Raw genomic sequence first — 23,434 nt, forward strand, 5'->3', positions numbered from 1 at the left:
CTTGACTCCTTGATGTCCTGCCACAAGCAATGTGTGCAGGCTGTGGAAATGCAACTGTCCAGGGTGGCACTGCGTGACGTGATGGTGTGGAGTGTCGTACTACAGCTACCGTAACCAAAAAATGCATTAGTTAATCTACCTGTTACGTTACCTTTAGGATAATATTCAGTAGTGTACCTGCTCTGTGGTAAGAGTCCATTCCTATGGGGCTTTTTAGGATATCAAGGTAAGTTCACAGTCTGCATCTCACGGAAAAGCACTTTTGGTCAGCTGGAAATGGCCAAAAGGAAACTCTCCTGTGAACTTGTCGTAGGGTGTTATGGAATACGCTTTCCCTACCTACTTTGTATCTTCCCCTTGTTTTTCCTTTGTGTGTGTTTGGGATGCAGGTTTTTCAGAAGAGAACTTATGATCCTCTGTAAAATCTCTAACATCCTAATTTCTATAGAAAAAATAGAGTGTAGAAGAAGAAAGTACAAGAAACCATGTGTTGCAAACAGATCCTGCTAACTGGCAACTTCCGCTGAAATTGGAAAGTTGGCAATATTTCTGTGAATTTTACTGTAGCAGGTACTGGCAATTAGCACAATTCTGAAAGGTAAAAAAAAAAATTGAAAATACGGAAAAAATCAAAAAACAGTTTTAAAAAAAAGTGAAGGCAGAAGGCTGGGCATATTTGTTATGATCTCTCTCCAGTTTAGTAAAAGAGGAGTTGTAGATTTAATTTGCCCATACGCTGTATACGCCAACGACTGCTGGATTTTAGAAACATGATAAAAGGGGCCTAATGAGAGGGTTTTCTCTCATTTCCCAAAACATACAGGCTTAACTAAAAACCACGGGTCCAAGATAAGCCTCTGATGACTGCAGAAAGCAGCATTCTGAAATGTTGCATTCAGCCTCCGAGTTGCTCTGAACACCTTGCAGTTTAGGGATAAAGAACAGCTTATTGATCAATGATAAACTTAAAGGTGTGATCTGAGACAGTTCTTCTTGCTGTGATTTCACCCGTGCTTCTTACTGGGTAAGGAGGTGCCTGGGGGGAAGAATCTCCTGTGGCAAATCTGCAAATCCTGAAGAAAACAGAACATTTGACCTGGCATGGAGATCTTTTGAACAGAGCAGTGAAAAAACGCGCGCAATGGCATTCTCCTGTGGAACATGCCTGCGACTTATGGGCAAAGAATCTGGTTTCTCATTTCTGCTTTTACTTGCCTTTGGTTTTTAGGTTTGGGCTGTTCTTCTGCCTCTCCATCTATAAAAAACATGCTTTCTAAGCTTCTTTAACTGACTATATGATTTGAAGCGAAGAGAAATTATTTTATTAGTTGTTTTTTAAATCAAAATATGCAACTAATAACAAGGAAATAACCTTAAGAGATAAAAGAGATTATTTATTTGTATCACTGAAAATATATTGCTGAAGTTTGCAGGCGAGAACTACTGAACTAGGCATTTGATATTTTTGGAGATTAAATCATGGAGGATCCTGACCAAATTACTCCCTTCTTTAGCCGACTCCTGTCCTCCAGCGTCTGCACAAGTCACTTGTACCTGCTGGAGCTGCTCATGGGTTTAGAAAGCTCAAGCTCTGTAGGAGTTTTCTCAGCACCAACCTAGGAGGGTGATCAAGGTTTCACTAATGTTTCCATAGGGCCAGGGCTCCATTTTGCTTTAATGGGAAGCCTGAATTAGGTACAACTCTCGCACTAAGTTTTGGCTGCCCATTTCTTCTTTAGATCTTTAGATTTCTAAGGTCTGTGCACTGATTCTCACCTAGTTTCTTACAGTTGTGACAAAATGATGCTACGCGAGTAAATATGCTCCACAACAGGATGTTTTAATTCCTCGGTTCATTAATCTTGTAACCAGAAGGGATTATTGTCATCTGCAAGTATATGGCAAGCTACAGGGGTTTTTTTCTGAATGAGTCCCACATAAACTAGCCCATAAATTTCAGGAAAACATTTTATCTTGATTTTAAAATTACCCCTGACAGAAACTGCACCACATTCAAGCTTCCTGAATTTCAGATTATTCAGTAGCAATTAAATTACAGATGTTTACATTTAATATAGTCTCCCATTTAAAACCTGATATGCTGGAGCCTGCTGGTTGAGTGAAAACTCTTGCACCTTTTGAGAATTGAGGACAAAATAAATATTCATGTGATCAGCTGTATAATACTGAAAAGGACAGTTGGCTCAGGAAGGTTCATTTGCTTGGTTTACTATCTATATCCGTTAACATTAAAAAAAAAAGATTGCAAGAATTTTTCTGCCAGAGGGTTTAATAGATAAAATAGAGGTTTGATTTTTTTTCCCCCTTAACTGGTCATTTCTGACATTTAGGTACTATGCAGAGAAAAAGTAGGAAAGGTAGTTTTTTACAAAATACATTCTCAACATTTATATCTATATTTCTTTATATCTATTCAGTAAAAGTACTGAATAGATATAAAGAAAAATCTACATGTAAAACACAAAAATATTATCTATTGGTAACATCTTGTTAGATGTCAGCTATTTCTAGCGTTCGGGTTTCCCAAATCAGAAGAAATCATTTTTATTTCCAAAAAAGCAAAACAAATATAGAAAGTTAGAAGCGGCATTTGTATTCAGCAACTGCTCTGGCTTTGTGTACAGCTCACACAAGCATATGGGCCCTCAGGTGCAAACAGTCATAGAATTGACTCTGTCTTTTATATAACATGAAGGTGTGGAAAGCATGTTAATTTGGAGTAAAAGTGGACAATCTGATCAAATAAAAATATTAATAGATATATACATAAATTATAGTTATCAGTAAGTTAATCAAAGTAGATTTTACCCACTTTCTAAACACAATGATTTCTTTTAAAACATATTGTCTCTTAATTTTGGAATTTAAGTTACTTATGATTGTTCTGAAGTAAGCTCAGAGCTGATCCTTAGCTCCCTCCTGGGAAAGCATCAGCTGCGAGCTGCAAATGCTGGGTCAGTTTGTGCTCCTGACACAAATGCTTTAAATAGCTGAGGGAGATGCAGGGTGAGAGGCCGACGGCATCAAAAATCCTAGAAGCTTGGATGCTCTCAGGAGTCAAATGTCCTTGAAGTCACCCATTTTTTATAAGTGCACAGTAGAAACATTAGATTCCATCGTGAGATCAGTTGTTGGGAACTGCTTCTGCAGCACTCTTATTCTCCACTAGGATTTTTGGATTTAGGATTACAACTTCTGCCCTGGAAGCAATTTTTTTTTCTTATGCTAAATATCCCTATATATCACTCATCAGTATCACACTTTGGATGACTTGATAAGTCAAGAGAAAAATAACCCTTATGCATGCCTTGATGGACTGTAAGTTTTATATTATGTATAAACTGTCTCACTAATTTCCCATATTATTAATTTGCTATAAAATCTATATAAAACACAGTTCCCCATAGTATTTTTCCTGTGTAATTTCGTCCATTGTGTACTCTGAGAGAACTAAGAAATTAACTGTTCTGCAAAGGAGCAGCCCACTTTCTCTGCTAACCCTTGGCTTGAATAATGGGATTCCGGTATAGCCTGCAAATACTAAACGCTGCTCAGATACCTCCATGGAGAAAAGTGGATCAAATCCTCTGCAGAGTCTAATCTGGGAATATGCTGCTGTTCAAAATATACATAGGTTTGGAGAACAACTTGTGTTGAGTCTTAGAAGAGGTGTGAATAGATTAGTGGAGTTCTTTAGGGCCAGCAGGATCATTTACCACCCATCAAGCGGTTCTAAAAGTTTAGGTTAACAACTGCTCTGTTTAGATGAAAATAAAACATTGAAGACAGGAGCTAAGAGAAAAATGCCATGTTAGCGAAGCCCTAATGAAATGCCAAACATGGAAAATGTCATCCTGATAAGTGAAGGGTGGTGCTGGGGGAAACCAGAGAGCGCAGAGCAGGCAGCCAAGGGTCTCAGCGACCCCAGCCCTCCCCAGGCATGTCCTCAGCATGCAGCAATCAGAAGTGTCTGATTTAATCAGCAGTGGACCTAGCGACTGGGAATGTGTCTAATTCCTTTTTGAATCCATTCCTCTATGTAATAATTGTCATTGTGCTTTGCGTGAAAAAAATTGCTTTTTCTTTGTATAAGCTTGCAGCGTAATATTCCCCTTGGTTACTCCCCTTTAGAAGCGGTGAATGATTGCACCCTGTTTGCCATCTTCATTGCATTTGTGATATTATCACTCTGTGTCTCTCCATTGTGTCTTTTCCAGCTGCAGATACCTAGTTCGTGTAGTCTTCTTTTCTACAGAAGTGGTTTTCTGCTTCTGCTTGTCAAGCTGTTTTTCTCTGAAACTTTGCTAGTTCAACACTGTGCTTTTTGAGATGGAAACTTTCTGAGACAGAAACTGTTGCTAGAACTACCAACAATACTCAGACTGCAGGTGCACAATAATAGGGTAACAATAGTTTGTTGCTATTCTTTTCCAAACTCTTAAAATTCCATTTCCTGTTCTACTTGGGTGATGTTTTTAGAGAACTAGCTGCATTTTTTACAAGTTTCCTTTCCTGAGCTATAATCGTTAATTTGGGGCCCATCCCTGCTTCAGCTTAGTCAGGGTTACTTTTTCCCCACGTGCATCATTTTGCATTATTTTACATGAGATTTTTGTCTGCCGCTTCACTCAGCTTACTAGGTACTGCCAGTTTTACAGCTCTTGCACACCAGTTTTAGATGTGACCTTTCTGAACTATAAAATTTCTTGATTAAAGAAGTTCACAATTCATATCTGCCTTTTGTTCCTTAGCTTCTACCTAATCAGTCCCATGTGAGAAGAGCTCCTTATCCCTCCCCATTAACTATTTCACCTCCAAAGGCTCTTAAAGTTTTAAAGTTTTCTAAAATACCAACAATCCTATTTCCATGAACAACCTGCACATCAAATAACCTGCATCCCACTGGAGTTGACTCATGCCTGAAAACAAATCCAACTAACCTTCCCTTCAGCCAATAAGCGTGGACTCAGGTGAGACTTTGTAGCTTAAGAGGAGACCCAGGGGCAGATCTCCACCAGGGAGAGCAAGCAGACACCAGAAGCTCCCTGGGATGTTACTGGGATGGACTTCCCCTCATAATACCTGGAAACATAGCACCTAGCTTCTGCTGAATTGCTGTGAGTTTCGTTAGTAAGTCACTGGGTTTACCCATGAAACTGTGGCATCATATACCGTCTCCTTTGCAAACTCTGGTAGGTACCTGAAACTCAGCCTCCTTCTACAAAAGCTTCCCACACCCCATTCTGCAGCGTAATATGGCAATGCATTGAACCTATGAAACCTCAGCGCAGGAGCGTTAAATCCTGGAAACCCAAAGTGCCGTAGAAAAGGTACCTTGACAGACATGAGTTTTGTCTGAAAGTCATCGACTGTTGCTGCTCTGCATTGCACAGGAGGTTGAAAGGGCTGCGGTGATATCGAAGCAATCAGAGCAGAAACCACCTTCAGGGATGCAAAGGCCTTGAGGCTTCGGAGGAGGAAAAAGGGGGGGAAAAGTTCCTCCTCCTTCTCCCCACCTCTCTTTTCTCTGGATCTGGAGGTGAATCACACTTTCATGGCCCTTCCATCTCCCGCTTTGGCTTTAGCAAGTTTTGTACAAAATGTGGCTATTCATATTTAGTTTGTTTTAGCATACCGAAAGGTTTTAGACACTGTGACATAAAGTGAGTGCTTATTTCCTGAGCAGCAGGACATTTCTGAAGTATGCTTATTGTGTCTGTATTACAAAAGCTATAATTTAATTTGTATTCTTGCCTAAACTATAACAGTAAAGAAGCATGCAGTTTGATTATGACTTGCACTTCAGAGTACTCACATTTTTAGCTCTCAGAAAATTAATTTTTAACACTGGGAACAACACTTTCGTCCATGCTATAAACAGAAATCACTTTGAGGTGTGTGTGTTGTGACTTCGTCTCAGTTGTGCAATAGGTGTTGTCATCACCACCTTTAGGGAATGTTTATCACAGGGCTGAGAAATTTGTTTTGTGGTGATAGAGTATTCTGAACATATATTCCATTAGCGGTTTGTTTTATATGAGCATTGGTAGTCTAGCTGTTTCCCCAGAACTGTTTAATTTATCTTTTCTTGTGCCTTTTCCAGTTCTCTTTAGATGTTAGAATTTTTAATATATTATGTTAAAGAAAAACAATTAAACAGCTTTTTTTAAACACCAATTGGATGTGGTTAGTGAGGCCTAGCAGCTTTGTGCTAGCTTTGCCAAGACTTAAGTGGGGAACTGGTAGGGGATACTCACACACCTTTGTGGTATTAATAGAATACAGAGTTAAGTTTAATTACAACAAGCATATTTAGGAGTAATAAAGAGAAAGAAAAAAAGCGCACTGTTTGGTGAGCCTAGATGGAGGGATGAGTGAGTCAGCTGTAGTAAATCCATTTAGAGAAAAACAGAGGAGAGCGGGGAATAAATGGTGAGAGAAAGATTACAAGTAATATTTAGAAAACTCACTGGGAAATGAGGGAAAAGACAGAATGAGAGAGCAGGAGAATGCATAGAGCATACGGGAAGATGGAGAACCGCAAAGCGCAAAAAGAGAAGCAAAGTTGATTTGTAATGTTTGGAGAATGAACGTATGTGTACTATTTGCCGTACGTAAATGTGCCTATGCACTCCTCATAACTGCCTGTAATTTCACGCTGGCACATAGCTAAGTAGAAAGCTACACATCTCAATAAATCTCCAGTCTAATTTGCATTTATCAACTAACATGTTTGAAAGGAGGAGGAGAACAAGTTACTGAACCCTGGATATTCTCAGTAATAAATCTATTTATATATGAAGTAAATCATGCCTGCAGTGCTTCCACTGCAATATACAGATAAAGGAATCCTGTAAACTAGGAGGTGGGAGGCAGTCTGTGATTGCTGCTTATTGTGCAAATTTATCCCTTTCACTGTTGCAATGCCCTGTTCTTCTCCTGATCTGCTTACTATCTTGTTACGCACCAGGTTTGTAAGCCTGTTTGTAAGAACTGTGGACGGATTTTGGACTGCATATGTATATGCCGTGTATATACGCACATGTGAGTGCTGAATCTTTAATGAAACCTATACTGTGTTAATGCAAATGATATAGTGTCAGAACAACTGGTTAATGCACAAACTCCTTTTTAATTCACACAGAGCTTTCTTCCAAATGAGGCTATTTAATTTGTTTGTCAACATCATCATCACTTATTGCAGCATATGTTAACTGTGATTGTTCTTCCTTGTCTAGCTGTACCCCATAAAATAGGGCGGATAATTGATGGAAGTCCTGCTGATCGCTGTGCAAAACTTAAAGTCGGAGACCGGATCTTAGCTGTGAATGGCCAGTCTATTATTAACATGCCTCATGCAGATATTGTGAAACTAATTAAAGATGCAGGTCTCAGTGTCACACTTCGCATCATTCCTCAGGAGGGTAAGTCAATGGCCCTTAAAAACGAGAAGAAAATTTTAAGTAGCCTCCAATTAGCTTGAGTTATGTCTCCGCTTGAAAGTATGTCTTTTGTTTTGCATACTCAGCTGTAACATACAGTGCACAGAAATTACGGCCTTAGATCTAGTTAGAATAAAATCCAAATTCTTGAAACTATTTCTAGTTAGTTTTACTGTCTTTTGGAAGAATCATCTTCTGCATGGAAAAGCACCCGATGAGAGCTGCCTTTTATCGTGCATTGCCGTTATCCCACTCGAAACCAAACCCTTACCCAAAGTACTCCTGAGGGGCGCCAGTGCCATGACCGGGCACGTTCAGCTACCTGTGACAACAGAGTGATGCCGAGGAAGAGTTCTAGTTTGGTCATTTCCTCCACACTTATCACTGTAAGTGCACAAGGCAGGAAAGAACTGAACTCTAAAATATTTCATTCATAGAGTGAGGATAAGGGAAGAGATTTGTTACGCATTTGGGAGTCTCGGGGTCAGAGGCTTTTTTCTAGTTGGAGAGCTGCTATGCCAGTGTATAAATAGTACTGTGTTAATGAGACTGTTGCTTTATAGCTCAACAACAAATACCTATAGAGCTAGAAATGCCACATACAGCAAGTAGAGCAATTAATGATCCACGCTCAAGTTAGATGACCTCTACTTCCTGCTGCTGAATCCAGCAATTGGACAAGGAAATAGTATGACGCTGGCCGTGCACTGCAAATGAAAGAACTTACCTACTTTGTTAAATGAATTCAGTGAGCAAAAAACCACATAAACATACAGAAGTAGAACAGTTCTGCCCCATTCAGGAGATGCTCCTAAGCATTCTCCAAAGTGAGGATGAGATGTACACATCCAGTTTGGGCTGTTCTGAACTCAACCCAAGGAGCTGCAAAGGCAGTGGCATATAAATGCTGGAGGTCAGTTTTGCAAGCATCTACAAGCAAGGGTCACATTGCATCCGGTCCATGCAGCTTATTTAGGTCTCCCTTGTACATGGGATAATGCATATTAGCAAACTGCTAATAGTTCATTGTTAGAACTGGATACCTTAAATAAGAAAGAAAGCTGAGGTACTTCTGAGATGCAGCGCTACAAGGTGTTCTTGGGTGCTAGTGGCGAGAAACAATTTATGTCCAAGGCATGGCTTCCCTGTTGTCACACTGTGTGACACTGGCCACCTCATTTATCTTTGGATATTAGCTTCCCAATTTATAGAATTAGGGGAAAAAAATCTAATAGCTCTGTAATATACTTTCAAGTGAAAAATACCATATAAATGCAAAGCAGTTTTAGAAGCAGCTTATGATTTGACTAGTTCATCCATAGTTATGAGAGTAACGTAGGCATGAGGAGCAACATTCCCAAACTCTGTCTGTGAAACTTTGCCATGTAGAAGAGGCTCACAGATGCAAAATGGGCAGTTCAAGACCTAAGCATGGTAATTACACAGACACTCACTGCTTATGCCTGCATGAGGACTGTGTTAAGTGCAAATATACAAGCTTTTTTGACAATTTAGCCTAAATTGAAAAGATTTTTAATAAAGTATCCAGAATTTTTTAAATAATTATGAACATAAATTAGACAATTAGAGAGACATTGCAAACATACAGTCATGGGGGCAAAGTTTTATGTTGAAAAATAAAATAATTACAAATTGAGACTAGATCCAAATAACAAAACTAGCTAAGATCTGGATCGCACCTACCTATTTCTCCTAGGGATACTTAGGCGCACTAATGTCCATTCTGGACACTTTGCACTGTGCCATAACTTCAGCTGCAAGCAGGAGTAAGAAAATACAACGTGCTCTCCTTTGTTGAGGCTAATGTGTGTGCGATCACTCGTGCAGCGCTCTGTCCTCTTGTGGGCAGGCTCCCTCGCGCACACTTCTTCGCAGGTAAATGCTGAGCAACGTAACTCTGCCTGTTGGGAGAAACAAATTCAGTATAAGCTTAGACCTGAACGTATGTTTCCTAGAGCAGGAGGAAACCTGAAGGAAGATCAGCCTCCCTCCACAAGGCCACAAGGCCACAAGGCCAAATTCCCTTCCCTAGTTTCTCAGTCTCTGAATTATATGTTGTTTAGGAAAGGGCCTTTACTTTTCTGTGGTGTTCCTATGCGAATCCCTTGTCATTTGGCAGAATACTGTGAAATAAAGCATCAGTTTAGCTGGTTAGGCAGTATTTATTGAGATTGGTTTTACTGTTCACAATCCCCACGGATTTAAAAAAGAGAAGAAACTCTTGTTGAGCTCAAAGACAGCAGGAGCCAACACAAGCACAGCAGTGTTTTCGCTTCTGTGACAACAGTCTGTCATCCTATAATAGCCGTGAAAGCAATAAAATCATTCATTCTCTCAAAATGAAAATATCCAAATATCAATATTTCTAGGCTTTAAAAGAAACTATGAAACATGGAAGCCATTTCCCCTGTTCAATTGGGTTTTAAATAATGAAGGTGTCAACTGGAGTTAAAGAAGTGACCAAGATTTTGGATCTCAGTGAATATCAACAGGAGCCCATTAGGTTCAGATGTCTCAAAATCTAATTATAAGCCTAGATAGCAAAAGCGACAGAGCACAGATTTCCAGAGGGAGAGCGGGACCAAAAAAAGGATTATTGCCTACCTTTGCCCTTTATTAAATGCCGCGGCGTGACAGCTCTTTAATCTGCAGCTTCCCTTTCTGCAGAGCTGAACAGCCCGGCCTCGGCGCCCGGCTCGGAGAAGCAGAGCCCGCTGGCGCAGCAGCACAGCCCGCTGGCCCAGCAGCACAGCCCCGGGGCGCCGCACAGCCCCGGGGGCCCCCCGCCGCCCCCGCCGCAGCCCCTGCAGCTCCAGGGCCACGAAAACAGGTAAGAGCGGCTCCCCCAGCCCCTGCCGCCTCTACGCGCCCCATGCCCGCCATGCACGGGCTTCGCTCCATCGCTAGCGATGCCGCGCCACCACCGCGGGAACTGAGCCTGCCGGGTTAGTCGGTGAGTCCCGCGCATCTGCAGGCACGAAACACGTTACTCTCTCTTCCCCCAGCATCATATTGTTCCCAAAGGACTACACACTGAAATATTCCTTGCTGATAATTTCACGAGTAATAACGTTCTTTTTTATAACCTCTACAACTCGCAGAACATGGCTCTATCCGTAGCTGATGGGGAGGTGGCCTTTTAGTTAGCTTACACGTCGCCCTCTTTTGCCTGTTATGTTTTTATAACAGGTTTTATCTACAGTGGGTCATTTTCCAGCTGTTTTCTCTAGTTTGTCTTCTGATACGTGTGCAAGGTATGAGCGTTGTCCATGTATAAGCATTGACAAAGTTTGTCTGCAGTGGAAATGAAATCGCGGGCGATACAAGTGTTGTGACCAGCTGTATTAAAGCTGTATATATTTAACGCAGACTTAGACAGTGGAATGATACAACTGTCTGTGATCTCCAATCAGCGCTATTTAGTCCTTGGATTAATTTTTGTTCTGTTAAATGAGGCTGATTGCACTGACTGTCTCTATGCTAATCTTCAGTGAGTAACATACCTCATCAGGACCCTCATCCCCAAATAGTAGATGCCAGCTATAAAATTTTAACTTTTTGCTTCTGGAAGTACTTGTATTCAGTTGATTCAGGCACTGTGCCCTCTAATTCACCTTGCTTAACAGATGTAGCATTTTCACTTGCCCAAAATAATTTTCTCTCATTTAGTCATACTTTTCAAATTCCTTTTCTTTATTATCTCATTGGATACTTCTCCAGAAAAGATATGCTTCTGACAAAATCCAGTGCAAAACTTTCACGGAAGCTGCTCTGGGCAGTTGTAAGTCAGTGATAAATGTCTAGTAAATTCAGGATTTTCAGAGGGGACCTGTAAATTGTATTAATTAAACTTCCAAAACCAAATTCTGTAATAGTTTTACTGAAAAGCATAAACTATAATAGATAATGTCACTGTTTACTTATTCAACAAGGATTACAATGACTACAATGGTAAATAAAAGCATCATCTTCTGAGATACAGCTGTGGTAGTATACTGGGAACCTGCCAAAGGATGATTCTCGTTCCAGCTAAAAAGTCCACCGTTGCTTGCTGATATAGTATCACATTTCACCAGATTTTATAAGTCAGATGATAACAACTTGTACACATAGTGCTTCTATATCATTTGAAGTTATAATACTAAAAGAAATTTAAAGATTTTAGGAATTATAGCTGGTATTTTTACTTTCCATATTAATGAGGTTTGGTATTACAGTAAGCCTGTTTGTTCTCAGGCTTCTCGTTATGTAGGATCATGACACGAAGCAAAGAAAATAAGAAGATTTGACATATGCATGCAGGTCTTATGATATATGCCATGTACTCATAAATGCCAGGCTTTAAGAGTATGTTTGGCAGTAGGCTATTTTCATCTTCTCAGAAAAGTCAAAGGGAAATAGTCCTGTTTCTTTTCTTGTCTGGTTAGACATCTAGCTAATTAAAGCTAGTGTGTAGGATGATCTGCCATAATGTTACTGTAACTGTACCAGTCAAGTAGCAAACTTTTGAAATGTTGTATCTGAAACATTATGAAATGTTTAGCTTGTTTAAAGTTGTCTTTTTGGAGGTAATAACATGAACAAAAACAACGGTGTCATTCGTTCGAGATGTCAAATGAATTTGAATCAATATGCTTGTTTTGAAGTCGCTTTCACAGTGCCTATGCCTCCACGTGTCTGCATGTGTACGTGCGTGGTCACTTGATGGCCAGAAAGCCTCCACAGCATTATTAAAGCAGAGTCTGAAATATAAAAGAAAAATATATATTCTTCTGCACCTGCGGTTAAACTGTAGAGACATCTACTGTGTGAAGATTTTCATTAAATCTAGTTCAGACTGCTATTAGAGAACTACCTTACTAAGCGTGTTCAGGATTTCCTTTAAGGCACTTTCAGCACGTTACCTAACTGAGGTAAGAAATGACGTTACGCACTGATTTCCCTTTTAGAGGCAGGAAGGAGTTTTGTGGGGAAGGGGAAGCACCAGGCAGTGTGGTAAGGAATCCACTCCTCTGAGTAAGGATAACTGACTTCTAAACTACAAGAAGTTAAACTTTCTTTGAAATGTTGGGACTTGTCTTCTTTCAGCCAGCTATCAATTAAAATAATATTTTTTATTAATTCTTCATTAACCAAATTTGCTCTCCTTTTACCCTGTGACACCTCTGTGCGTAACTACTAGTATGACCTGCTAGGGCTTGTAGCCAGACAGTGTTGTAGGGAGTGTGTAATATACACAGATGTTAACAGATGTTCTATTAAAGAATACCTTTTATTAAAAAGATAATAACTAGCACGAATAATTTATCATCATCAAAACATAAGAGATCCACAGTAATAATAGTTTGTGTCAGTAAAACACGGGCTATAAACGTCTACACTGATTTTTTTTGTTTACTCTATAGAAATCTTCATTCTGGAGAAAGCACTTCATAAACTCAGTGGATTATTTTACAGTGTGTTTTTTTTTTTTTTGATGCAGTTTCTTCTTTCAGTTAGTCAAGATAAGTGGGAATCGGGATGCTTTTCCTGCTCCTGTCCCTCTGAGCTTAATCCTGATCTCACTGATACAGCTGAAAAATTGCACAGTATGACCTGAGGGAAAATTGCTTATGCCCATGCTTCAAAAGTGGTCACTGATTTTGGATGTCTCGACTGTTTATCCTAGAAAGTGTTGCTTATCTGTGAAAATTTGTTTTATGCAATTCTGTAGTCAGGCAATTGGCTCTCACTCCTCAATACTGCAAGTAATGCACGTTTTTAACGTTTTGGTGCTTTCTGAAACGCAATCGTTTTGCTCAGTTATAGGTCAGAAGTAAAAGCAAGACAGGATGTGAAACCTGATATCCGGCAACCTCCGTTTACAGACTACAGGCAGTCTTCAACAGACTACAGACAGCCACCGCTGGACTACAGGCACCCCCCAGTAATGGATTACCAGCAGCCACCCCCTCTCGACTACAGGCAGCCGCCCTTGATAGATTACAGGCAGCATTCGCCTGACACCAGACAGTACCCTCTGTCGGATTACAGACAGCCCCAGGTACAAACTGAAATAATTACAGCACTCTTCAACAGAAAGCAGTAAGTTTTGTAGGGAGAGACAGTATGTACTATCAAAAAAGCTGATATTAGAGAAGAAAAAAGCACCTTTTTTTTTGCTCTGAGTTACTATTTCTCTGTAGAGAAAATTAATTCAGAATCATAATATTAATGAAGAACTATGGGATCTGTAAAATAACACTACGTTTATAACTGTGTTACTAGAATGTTAAATAGATGCTATTTTTAAGGTACTGCACAGTTAAAATAAAAGTTCCAAAATAGGCTGCCCTTGCTGCAGCAGGGGAAGTATTTGTTTCCCAGGAGCATAATCCAGTCATTGTACAGTGGATGTACTTAGGCCAAAATGCATTTCTACAGCACTGTTGAAAACCAAAATTTCATTTAATCAGAAAAAAATACAAAAAGCAGTAAAGGTGAATCCTGACTGATAAATTTACTTTTCTGCTGGTAGTAGTCTGTATGGGTAGAAACTAGTTTGTGCAACTAGTTTCTCTGACATTAGGCATAATCTCGCAAATTGCAAAAGTAAGACTTAGATGAGTCGTTACCTTACCTTGGACAACTCTGCTGATGACAAACATTTACTGATAGTTCAGAAGGTCTCAGGAATTAACCCAAAATTCATGCTTTGAAAAAAGTCCTCTATTCTCCTTAGATAAAGGAAGAAAAAAACAAGAGTTCAGAAAAATGTTAAATGAGAGAGTGTAAATTTGTGGACACTATGTGCTGAAACCATATGTAGATGTCACATTTATGTCTGTAGTTTCAAAGGCAGATGCGTAAATTGTATCAATGAAAACATCCAAATTTCTGAAAGAGATCCAGCAAACCTTCTGAAAAGGTTATGCATTCCAACATCTAAAAAGCAAATACCCATCCCTGTGCCCGTGTCCTATAAGATGCTTCACCAGGTTAATTCTCTAACCACTGGTCTACACAAATCAAGCTGCTTCTTGCTGTCTTTCTGGGGCCCTTGCACTCATGGCTGCAGAGGGCTCAGAGGCGACAAAGCAGGCTCCCGCCTAGACCCCTCTGTGGTGCTCTCACTTAGGGTTTAGCAAAGAAAAACTGGAAAGGCAAATCTCAGTCTCTGCAGGATCAAGGGCCAAACTCAGAGAGTCAAACTCAGATCTTCCACTTTCCACCTCTTCCTTAAGGCAGAGGTTTTAGTTGCCACGAGCAGAGTTGCTGCCCTGTGTGAACTCCATGCAGTCTCACCTGCTGACCATGTTGCGTTACGGGAATTTAGGTGGCGTTTCTCCTAGTAATTGTAGGGTTGCTATGGTCCTTGTACAGGAACTGACTGCGTCCCCACTTGCCAAATTAGCATTTCTGCATAGACAGAAACATTTATGCTTCAGTACCATGAAAATACTGTATTGAAGATGAATATGGAACCAGCCTAGAGAGTTTTAGGTACCAAGCAACTGCTCAGTGATGCCCTTTCTGGATCCCTTTAGACTCAGGCATCTACATTTTGCTGCAGTCTCCTTTTAATGACCAAAATAGGCACTCTTGATCTCACCACTCTTGCCAGTCCAAACGTATACTTTGAAGATTTATTTACTTATGTTGGTTGGTTAAGCTGTGCATCTCAAGAGATGTATTTTATTGAATGTAATCCAGTCTATTCACATGGTTAATTGTGTTTCATTCTGTATTTGTCTGTGCAGGATTTTGATTATTTCACTGTTGATTTGGAGAAGGGAGCCAAAGGTTTTGGGTTTAGTATTCGAGGAGGAAGGGAGTACAAAATGGATTTGTATGTGCTGAGGTTAGCAGAAGATGGACCAGCAATAAGAAATGGAAGGATGAGGGTAAGTAATTTTGCTCTTTTGAACTGAGCCTATTGCAAAAATTCTGAGAAATGGATTGTAAGAGTTCTGTAAACTGTATTTAAGTAATAGATTTATTTGGTGATGGAGTCAAATAGAAAGCAGTTTTTTCACCTCCTAATATATTTTAAAGCACCAAGGACAAACACCTCTGGTAATATAAACTTGTCCTGGAAGACTTGGGGAAATCACTTGAAATCTATAGTAGGTCTGTGCAGTTTCTTTGGGAGGTAAACATATCACATTTTGTTGATAGTAGATTTTGCTTTGCTGTACGTTTTTCTTCTTATACTGTCATTTATATCTAAGCACCTTAAAATCTCTATCAATGAGTTTGGTACTTCTTTGATACTATTATCAACATAATTAATAGCTACTTCACTAATCACAAAAGCAAAGTGGTAAATATATGACACTCATCTGACAGTTATGAAACGTAGAATCTAGTCTGTGTTATTTTGCTAATTTAAGCATATTGCCTTCCTTGTGTTTGGCAGCTCTGTTTATTGATATTATTCAATCATCTTCTCTCCAGGAATCAGCCTTCACTATTTGTTTGTATGGGTCTTAGTGCATTGGAGTCTTGTACTGGTAGAAGTAGTGATAACACCACATCCAAATACCAAATTTAACAAAATTACAGCATTCGCTTAGAAATTCCATAATAAAAAAGTACACGTTCTGTATAAGAAAAAATAGCCTCATCAAAAATAGAGGCGTTTAATCTGCCCAGTGATATGAAAGGAGATGGCATAAACTTGTCAAGGCATATTAATACATTACAGATCAGTGAATGCAGAAAAGGACTAGGGGAATCCACGAGTAAAAGAGGCCACCAAGAATCAACATATAAGATTTTCTTTATATAGCTAATTAGTGCAACCTTATTGAACCAGTATTTAATTATGAAGAATGGACATTGTGTTTACTACTATTTTACTGCTGAATTACTACTATTACAGGAGTAATAACAGATTTTATAAAGGTCGTGGTTATTAAACAGATTTTATTTCACAAGGCTGACGGTCTCATCAAGATTGACTTTGTAGTTAAAAAGCATTATGATCTATGTAAATATGCAGTTGAGAGACTTTATATTACAGATGGAGACCTTCTTCATTTAACTCAGGATTTCTTATTATGTTTCATATCTTCCTTAATTTGCCCACTTAGTAGAATTTTAGAATTCAGTTAGTCCTTAGCTGTACCGTGTTCAAAACCCCTGGTGCTTGGAGCTTGCGTAAGGAAGCAACAGCATAAAGAGTCCCTTTGACTAGCAACCCAGGCAGTCAACTAGTAACTGAGAACTATTTCCACATTATGTATTGTATGAAATTTAGGTAATTTATGCTGCAACTAGAACTTTAATTCACCAGTATCTTCATCTGTGTTTTCATTCTTTCCTTTACTGTAGTACTATTGCAGTTAGTTGTTCTTAATAAAAGGACATAATCCAAATAAACATTCTTAGCGATAATGTAATTAAAGAAGAGGCAAAAGAGTTGCGTTTTTAATAAGCTCTGGAATCACATATATGGAAGGATATACAGCAGACTACAGCTTCAGACTTTGAAGGATGATGGCTTTCAAGAGAGATCATTTCAAGCCGTATTAGGCAAAAAATCTGACCTATTAAAATCTTGAATAGTACCATAAAAATAAAGTTATGCTATCCACTTTGTGAATAGCCAAAGTATGCAAAGTATGCAATATAAATGCATGTCTCTTTTCAATTTCCTTAGGGAAATTCTGACTCTTATCATGAAAAATGTTAATTTATTTTCTAAAATATCTTATTTTAAAGTTTTATTTATTGATGTAGTTACTATACAAAGTGTTAATCTAGCCAAGCAGTTGTATCTTAGATTTTTTTTCTCCTATTTAAAAACGCCGTTCCTCAGAATCAGTTTTGCCCTCCAGCCCTGTCATTGAATCTTGAGTCATATTCTCCTGTTTAATAGCCATTTTAACCTGACAGTCACAAATGGTTTTGGAACTTGCAAGATCTTTTTTTACAGTGACCTGTAACTGATTGACAGAAGTGGCACAATAACAGCTGCTTCAAAATAAAACATTTTTAAACATGCATTTAACTGCAGAAAGGAATAGTGCATATAGCACTATATAGATGAGCAAAGAAACAAAGTTCTGTACTTGTATCTCCTCTCCTAAGTTTACATCCTCTATCAATAATGCAGGTTCATTCCCATTTCTTGGCTGGGAGACTGCTACAGTTCTGTATCTCTCTGTTTTGCAGATGCTTCTCTACAGGAAACATGCAAAAATTGCTCAGTCCTTCTCACTTCATATACTGTCCTCTTTAAAGCTCAGAATATCTGATCCTAGGCTTTCAGCGCTGGGAATAGTAAACCATGCTTATGTGGTAGGATCTTATCAGAGGCATTTCCCAGCTAATAGTTTTTCTCATGGTCTACTTATCTCTGTCATTGTTTTGCTTCCTGTTTCTTCCTCCTTGAAAAGCCATCTTTGATTTAACTGTCAGCCTTTTAGAAAAACATCGAGCAGATAAAATGAGGTGCAGATCATGCTTATAGAAATAATATACATAACACCTCAATTATTCCCACTAACCAAGCCAAGAAAAGAAAAATTAACTGGTTAAGCTGTTGAAAAAAAAGATGATATAATGAAACATTACCTGTAAAACCCATAGCTGTAATTACGAAAAGTATTCCATAGATAATATTTTGTTGTCAGTATGGTTATAGCCAACAGAAGTCTCGATAAAGGCACGTTTATATTGTTATAAATCTCCTTTTTTTACAGAAGTAAATAAAAGTATATAAAGTACCATCATAGTGATAGAGCTACATCTGTAGTAGTAGGTTTATAATTTTGTATAGTTAAAGCAATGCAACCTGTAAGTGAAGATAGCTCAAGATCAGCAAGTTAGTCTACATTTTGTACTCTGTGCTAATGGTCACTGCAAAACCTTACTGATGGGATGAACCTAACAGTAATGTTCTGTTTGGAAATGTGATTAAAAAATGTGAAAGTTTTTCAGTACACATTCAAAAGGCTTAGAGGTCTAACAACATATTAAAGCATTATGCATTACAACCATGGAGTACAAAACTGAAAAAATAGAATTTAAGACTGAATATGAATAAAGAACTACTATGAAACTACCTCTTGTGAAAGAAAATAGACTAGATAGATAGACACATTACTGAGGAAGACAAGCGAGAAAGGAATACAAGATACCTTTGCTGGGAGCAAAGAGAAATTGAATCAAGTGACAATGCTGAAATGACAGGAAGGAAGTAAAATCAAAATCAAAGAATCATCATGACACTTTTAATTTGATCTTTGGGTCCTCATGAACTCCAGTGAACCTTGGAAGCAGATGAGAGACCTGACAGATTAAGTAGAGCAAAGCACTGGAAGTGACCAGCTTTCATTGGTCCTGCTAGCACTGTCTAGCTTTGAAAAGATTGATGGGATGGGGAAAAATGCGTAATAAAAGTTTTTATTGTCCCATATTTCTAACCAGAAATCCTTATCTTCCTCCCCACTGGGAATGGCATGCTAGACGCTTTGTGTTCATACTGGAAACAAATGCACTGATAAACCATTTCAGGAATTCTAGATCTGACACGGTCCTTAATTCCCCTTCATACCTGATGGAGCTTTCTGCTCCATTTTCTGCCAGATTGTTCTGGGAACCCGAAAGGTGGAAGACTGCTGAGCTGATGTCATACTGAGTTCACCAGTCTCACCAGCATATTGCTTTTCTGCCCAAGGGCTCCCTTCTGTCTGCCTAAGGAGACAATGCATTATCTCTGAAAGTTTGACATGTGATTCCTTTAAAAACAATTTTTAAACCTTTGCAGTGTAAATAAACTGTTCCTAGTCCTAGAACATTTACCTGCACTGAGACTTTTATTTGGGCTCATAGACTCTGGTTCTGCAGAAAGCCCAGGCATACATCCTAATCCGACTTGGATGAGTCTATCACCAGACATGGGAAGGAAATGTCCACCAAAGGAGCCAGAAGTCTACTACAAGAAGAGATGACTGTTGGACTAGAGGATCTCCAGAGGTCACTTCCAACCTCAAGCATTCTGTGATTCTGTGAGATAAGTCTTCTGCCTCCATGGTTGGTAACCTATCCTCACCAAGTCTTGGAGATCCTCAGCTATAACTGTGTAATGTCATATGAACCCACATACCAAGTCATATGACACAATTAACTTTGGCAGGATTTCATTGCAGTTCCTGGGTAAGAGATATGAAGATTTCTTGCGAAAGACCTCTATAGAGGTGTACCTCACTGCTGAAATGGAAGCTAATACAGCCAGCTATTAATTCTGTCAGCTGAGCACAGGTCAAGGTAAAATAGTAAATTCTGAGGTCTTCCTTCATGAAGGATTACAGAACTTTTTAAAAATGACTCAAAATGTTTCTAGTAAACTAAATGAATTTTCACAAAGAGAGAGATGTCTTACAAGTTGGCAGTGATGAATAAGAGTTTAATTAGATCTAAGGACATCATGACTATAGGAGAAAAAAATATCCAAAACTTAAAAAGGCAGATAGACTAATTGAGAGGTCTGAGTTCTACGAATTTATCTCCACCCACCTTTCCTTCTTCAGGATAAGGCAATAGCGGATATATAAGGCTCCAACCACACTTCACCATGGCAAAAAGGAGAGAAGAGGTGAATGGGACCATATTTGTGTTCCCTAGTATAAGGATGTACTGAAAGAATCAGGAGAGAGGTTTGGAGAAATATCAGTATCTTTGATATCTTATATCCAGGACTAGCAGAAGTCAGGGCACATCAGGACTCCAGTTCCCAAGTAATTCTAACATGAGGAAAAAAAATTGAAAATAGTTGATGATGAGACAAACGATGACGATATTGGAAATAAAGCTGCAAGTCTTAGTCTCAGAGTAGGGCAAGAGTATGTTGCACATTGTCATTAATAATAGTACTAAGGAAGTTAGATCAGTCACCGGAGATGAGGGACATAACACGGTCAAAGTGGAGCACAGTTCACTCGGTCTCTGAAGATTCAAACTGTATTAGTAACAATTTTACAGGTCTATTTAGACGAGGCTCACGGTAACTCATAGTTTTCTTCTTGTCTCATGCTGAGGACTATGATCAGCTGAGCCCTGCCTGCAAATTTCTATCCCTTCCTGCCTTAGAGATGAGCAAGTACTGACTGCTCTCAGGAGAATTGTTAAGGATGCTCATAGTGTTTGCTAGACATCTGAGATATGATCAACAGATATCTTATTGCCTTGAATGATATCTCTTGCAGCCAGCACGCTTATTGAAACTGGCTTCAAAGAACAAAGAGCCTGTAGCTGAGGGCTGCAAAGATACAAAGTATCTTGCCTAATTGGGTTTAGCGAATATGAAATTCATGAAGAATGAAGGTGAAATGTGCTTTTTATACACAGTGTACATCTGTGTCATCTTGTCACTTGGTGAGTTACATCCTTTTTTTTCACTTATTCGATGAAAGTCATACTTCTCAGCTCTGACACTGCTGGTTTCATTGGCTTGTCAACTCATTTTCTCAGTCCACATATGCCAGTTCGCCCTGTCTCTAGCTTTCTCATATTTGCTAACACTACATTATTTTTCTCATTCTTTTGTAGATTTTTCTTATATATTCGCAAGACAGACTTCTGAAATACAAACACTGTGGAATTTTGTATCTTTCATCCTGCAGTCTTTCTTTGACTCTTCATTCCTTTCTCCTGTGTATTGCTTTTCATGCTGCTGCCTGTGCCCCTGTCTTGGTTTCAGTTGTACAGATCTGGCGCTAAAACTAGGCACAAGGTATAGGAAGCTCTACAGTGTTGACTGTGAATATCTGTGCTGTTGTTCCACAGGAATGTTTGTGGCTTTTGTCTGTTCAAACTTGCTGAGTGAGCAGCACAATAAGACTCGTCTTATAACGGTAACCCAGTTATGTTATGGCCAGGTTCACTGGATTCTGAAAACTAGCATAATTTGTGCATTTTATCCTTTCTTCCTTTCTCATAAAAACAGTTCCCACCAGCCTTCCTCATAGTTATTCAAGAAACTTCACCCTCCTACATCACAGTTATTCCTAGCAAAAAAGGAGAATTCAATATGCAAGAGTCAAGGACCATAAAAGCAACCGCACAAGAAGGAGCCTGTCTTATCTGGAAGGAAACATAACTGAGGTTTCAGATCGTGGAAGGCATAAGCATTATATAAGAAACTGTTGTCAAACGTTAGACAGCATCCAAAATTGTCATTTCCCTATTTGTAAGCGTCCCAAATATGAGGTTGGGCAATTACTCCTGTTTTTTCCTTCTGACAACATGACTTCTGCGTTCTGATTTGCAATGCGGGACAGAGCACCTGCGAAACTAGTAACCTGATATTTAAGCCTTCTTTTAAGCCATGGGACACCTAAGTTTAAGTTCCCTCGGAAGTCCCTGCAGAAGAGCCTAGAGGTCAGGCTTCTAAACAGTAGGGTGTCATGTAAAAGTTGACTATTGCTAAGCACATCTCCCAGGAGAAATTAGTTAGGATCAAGACTAACTTTTCAGACTTCTCAAGGAATAGGCAATATCCAGGCAGCGGTCTCTCTGGACTGTCTACACTCCGCGTAACAGTGGAGTTTAACAAGAGGATATTCACCTATCTCCCCAGAGCAGGACACACCTGAGCACGTGTGAATGCCTTGAGTCCGGCACCCAGGAATCATGTGAGTGGTTCTGGAGGGTACCAGTGAGACTGTGCCCTGGATAGTGGAGCAGAGCTGAAATGCAGGCAAAGTTTAGAGCAGTTTTAGGTAATTAGGTCCCAAAAGTGTTTAGAAAGGCTTTTATATCATGTAAAGCAGAAGTCTTTTTCTTCTGTGTTCATCTCAGGTTTTTTCCATTTCAGCTTTCTGCATTGCTTGTTGTGTGAAACCACACATTTAACTTAGTGTTCACCTAGTCACTTTATCAGTGTATCCATTTTTAGCTGACATGATTTCTAGGTTTTTAAAAGATCAAAAGCATCTGTTTCCATCAATTAGGGAATCATTCCTAATCTGAGACTTGAACAAAATACAGCTTCCACAGACTCTTCTTTTTAGCCCAGATCATCATGTGTTATGTATCATCATTCTTTTTAAAAAGTATCTTTCGTAGCTGTTGTCTTATTTCTCAGAAAACAAAATCCAAGCTTAACTGGCTGGGCTACCACATACACAGTTTTGTGAGATTCCCATTCCGCAGCTAAACTTTAACCAGAAATACTCGCTAGCAATCACGTACGGTTTCTTTAGATTTGCATACAGATGCTTTCTCCTGAGTTTTATGATTCCACACATTACTGCTACGTCTGTTTTATCCCTCCAGAACAAAGTCTCTGTACAGTTATCTCAGCTTTTTGCAGCCCTTTTAGAAGCGATAAATGTGAAAAAGCATTGACCATCTACAGGACTGATTGTTTCCTGTCAGAGATTATCCACTAAAAGCTTAAAAAGGAAGGATGAATGATTTCTTACTCTACAGTAAGTGGAATTCTTTAAGAGGATGTGCATGATTTGCACTGTCTCCTCACTGATATGGAGGCCTCACTTAGATCTCTTGTTGATGAAAACCTGAGTGTTTGTCTGGGCTGCTCCATCTCTGATTGATTAGCTTCACATTAAAGGGTTATTTGCTACAGTCTCCAATGGAATGCACCAGATGTTGGAGTCCAGAAGCACAGCAAGGAAGAATTAGAGGCTCACTCGAAGGTGACTAGAGCAAAAACTATTAAAAATAGGAAACAAAAGCAGTTTTCACACAGTCGAGATAATAGATGACAAATACAGACATTTCTTTATCCAGCCAAGAAAGCTGCGGTAAAGAAATTGGAAGAACGCAAGAATGGCCCGATCAGCCTTCTCACAAGCATTTGGGACAATCACCGTGTCTAACAATAAGCAAAGGATTGAGCAGTGTAATACTTAATTTTTGCCATAGCAAACTTTCTATGCCTGTTGGATGCTGATGGGAAGAAAACTGAAGCCTTTGAGGAATAGTGCTTACATTGACTT

General features: G+C 39.2%; 1 protein-coding gene across 11 annotated transcripts in view; it reads left to right on the forward strand.

Moving 5' to 3' along the window:
• The window catches only part of MAGI2 (membrane associated guanylate kinase, WW and PDZ domain containing 2), a 757,526-nt gene that overhangs the window by 698,463 nt on the left and 35,629 nt on the right, over nucleotides 1-23,434 (forward strand). For all 11 annotated transcript variants that reach the window (XM_068924402.1, XM_068924568.1, XM_068924499.1 and 8 more), the window contains 4 exons: nucleotides 7,260-7,445; nucleotides 10,152-10,314; nucleotides 13,287-13,527; nucleotides 15,224-15,367. In XM_068924402.1, coding sequence (XP_068780503.1) covers nucleotides 7,260-7,445; nucleotides 10,152-10,314; nucleotides 13,287-13,527; nucleotides 15,224-15,367 — 734 coding nt within the window. The remainder of the gene's footprint in view (nucleotides 1-7,259; nucleotides 7,446-10,151; nucleotides 10,315-13,286; nucleotides 13,528-15,223; nucleotides 15,368-23,434) is intronic.

This window comes from Struthio camelus, chromosome 1 (assembly GCF_040807025.1).
Source record: "Struthio camelus isolate bStrCam1 chromosome 1, bStrCam1.hap1, whole genome shotgun sequence".
NCBI lineage: Eukaryota > Metazoa > Chordata > Aves > Struthioniformes > Struthionidae > Struthio > Struthio camelus.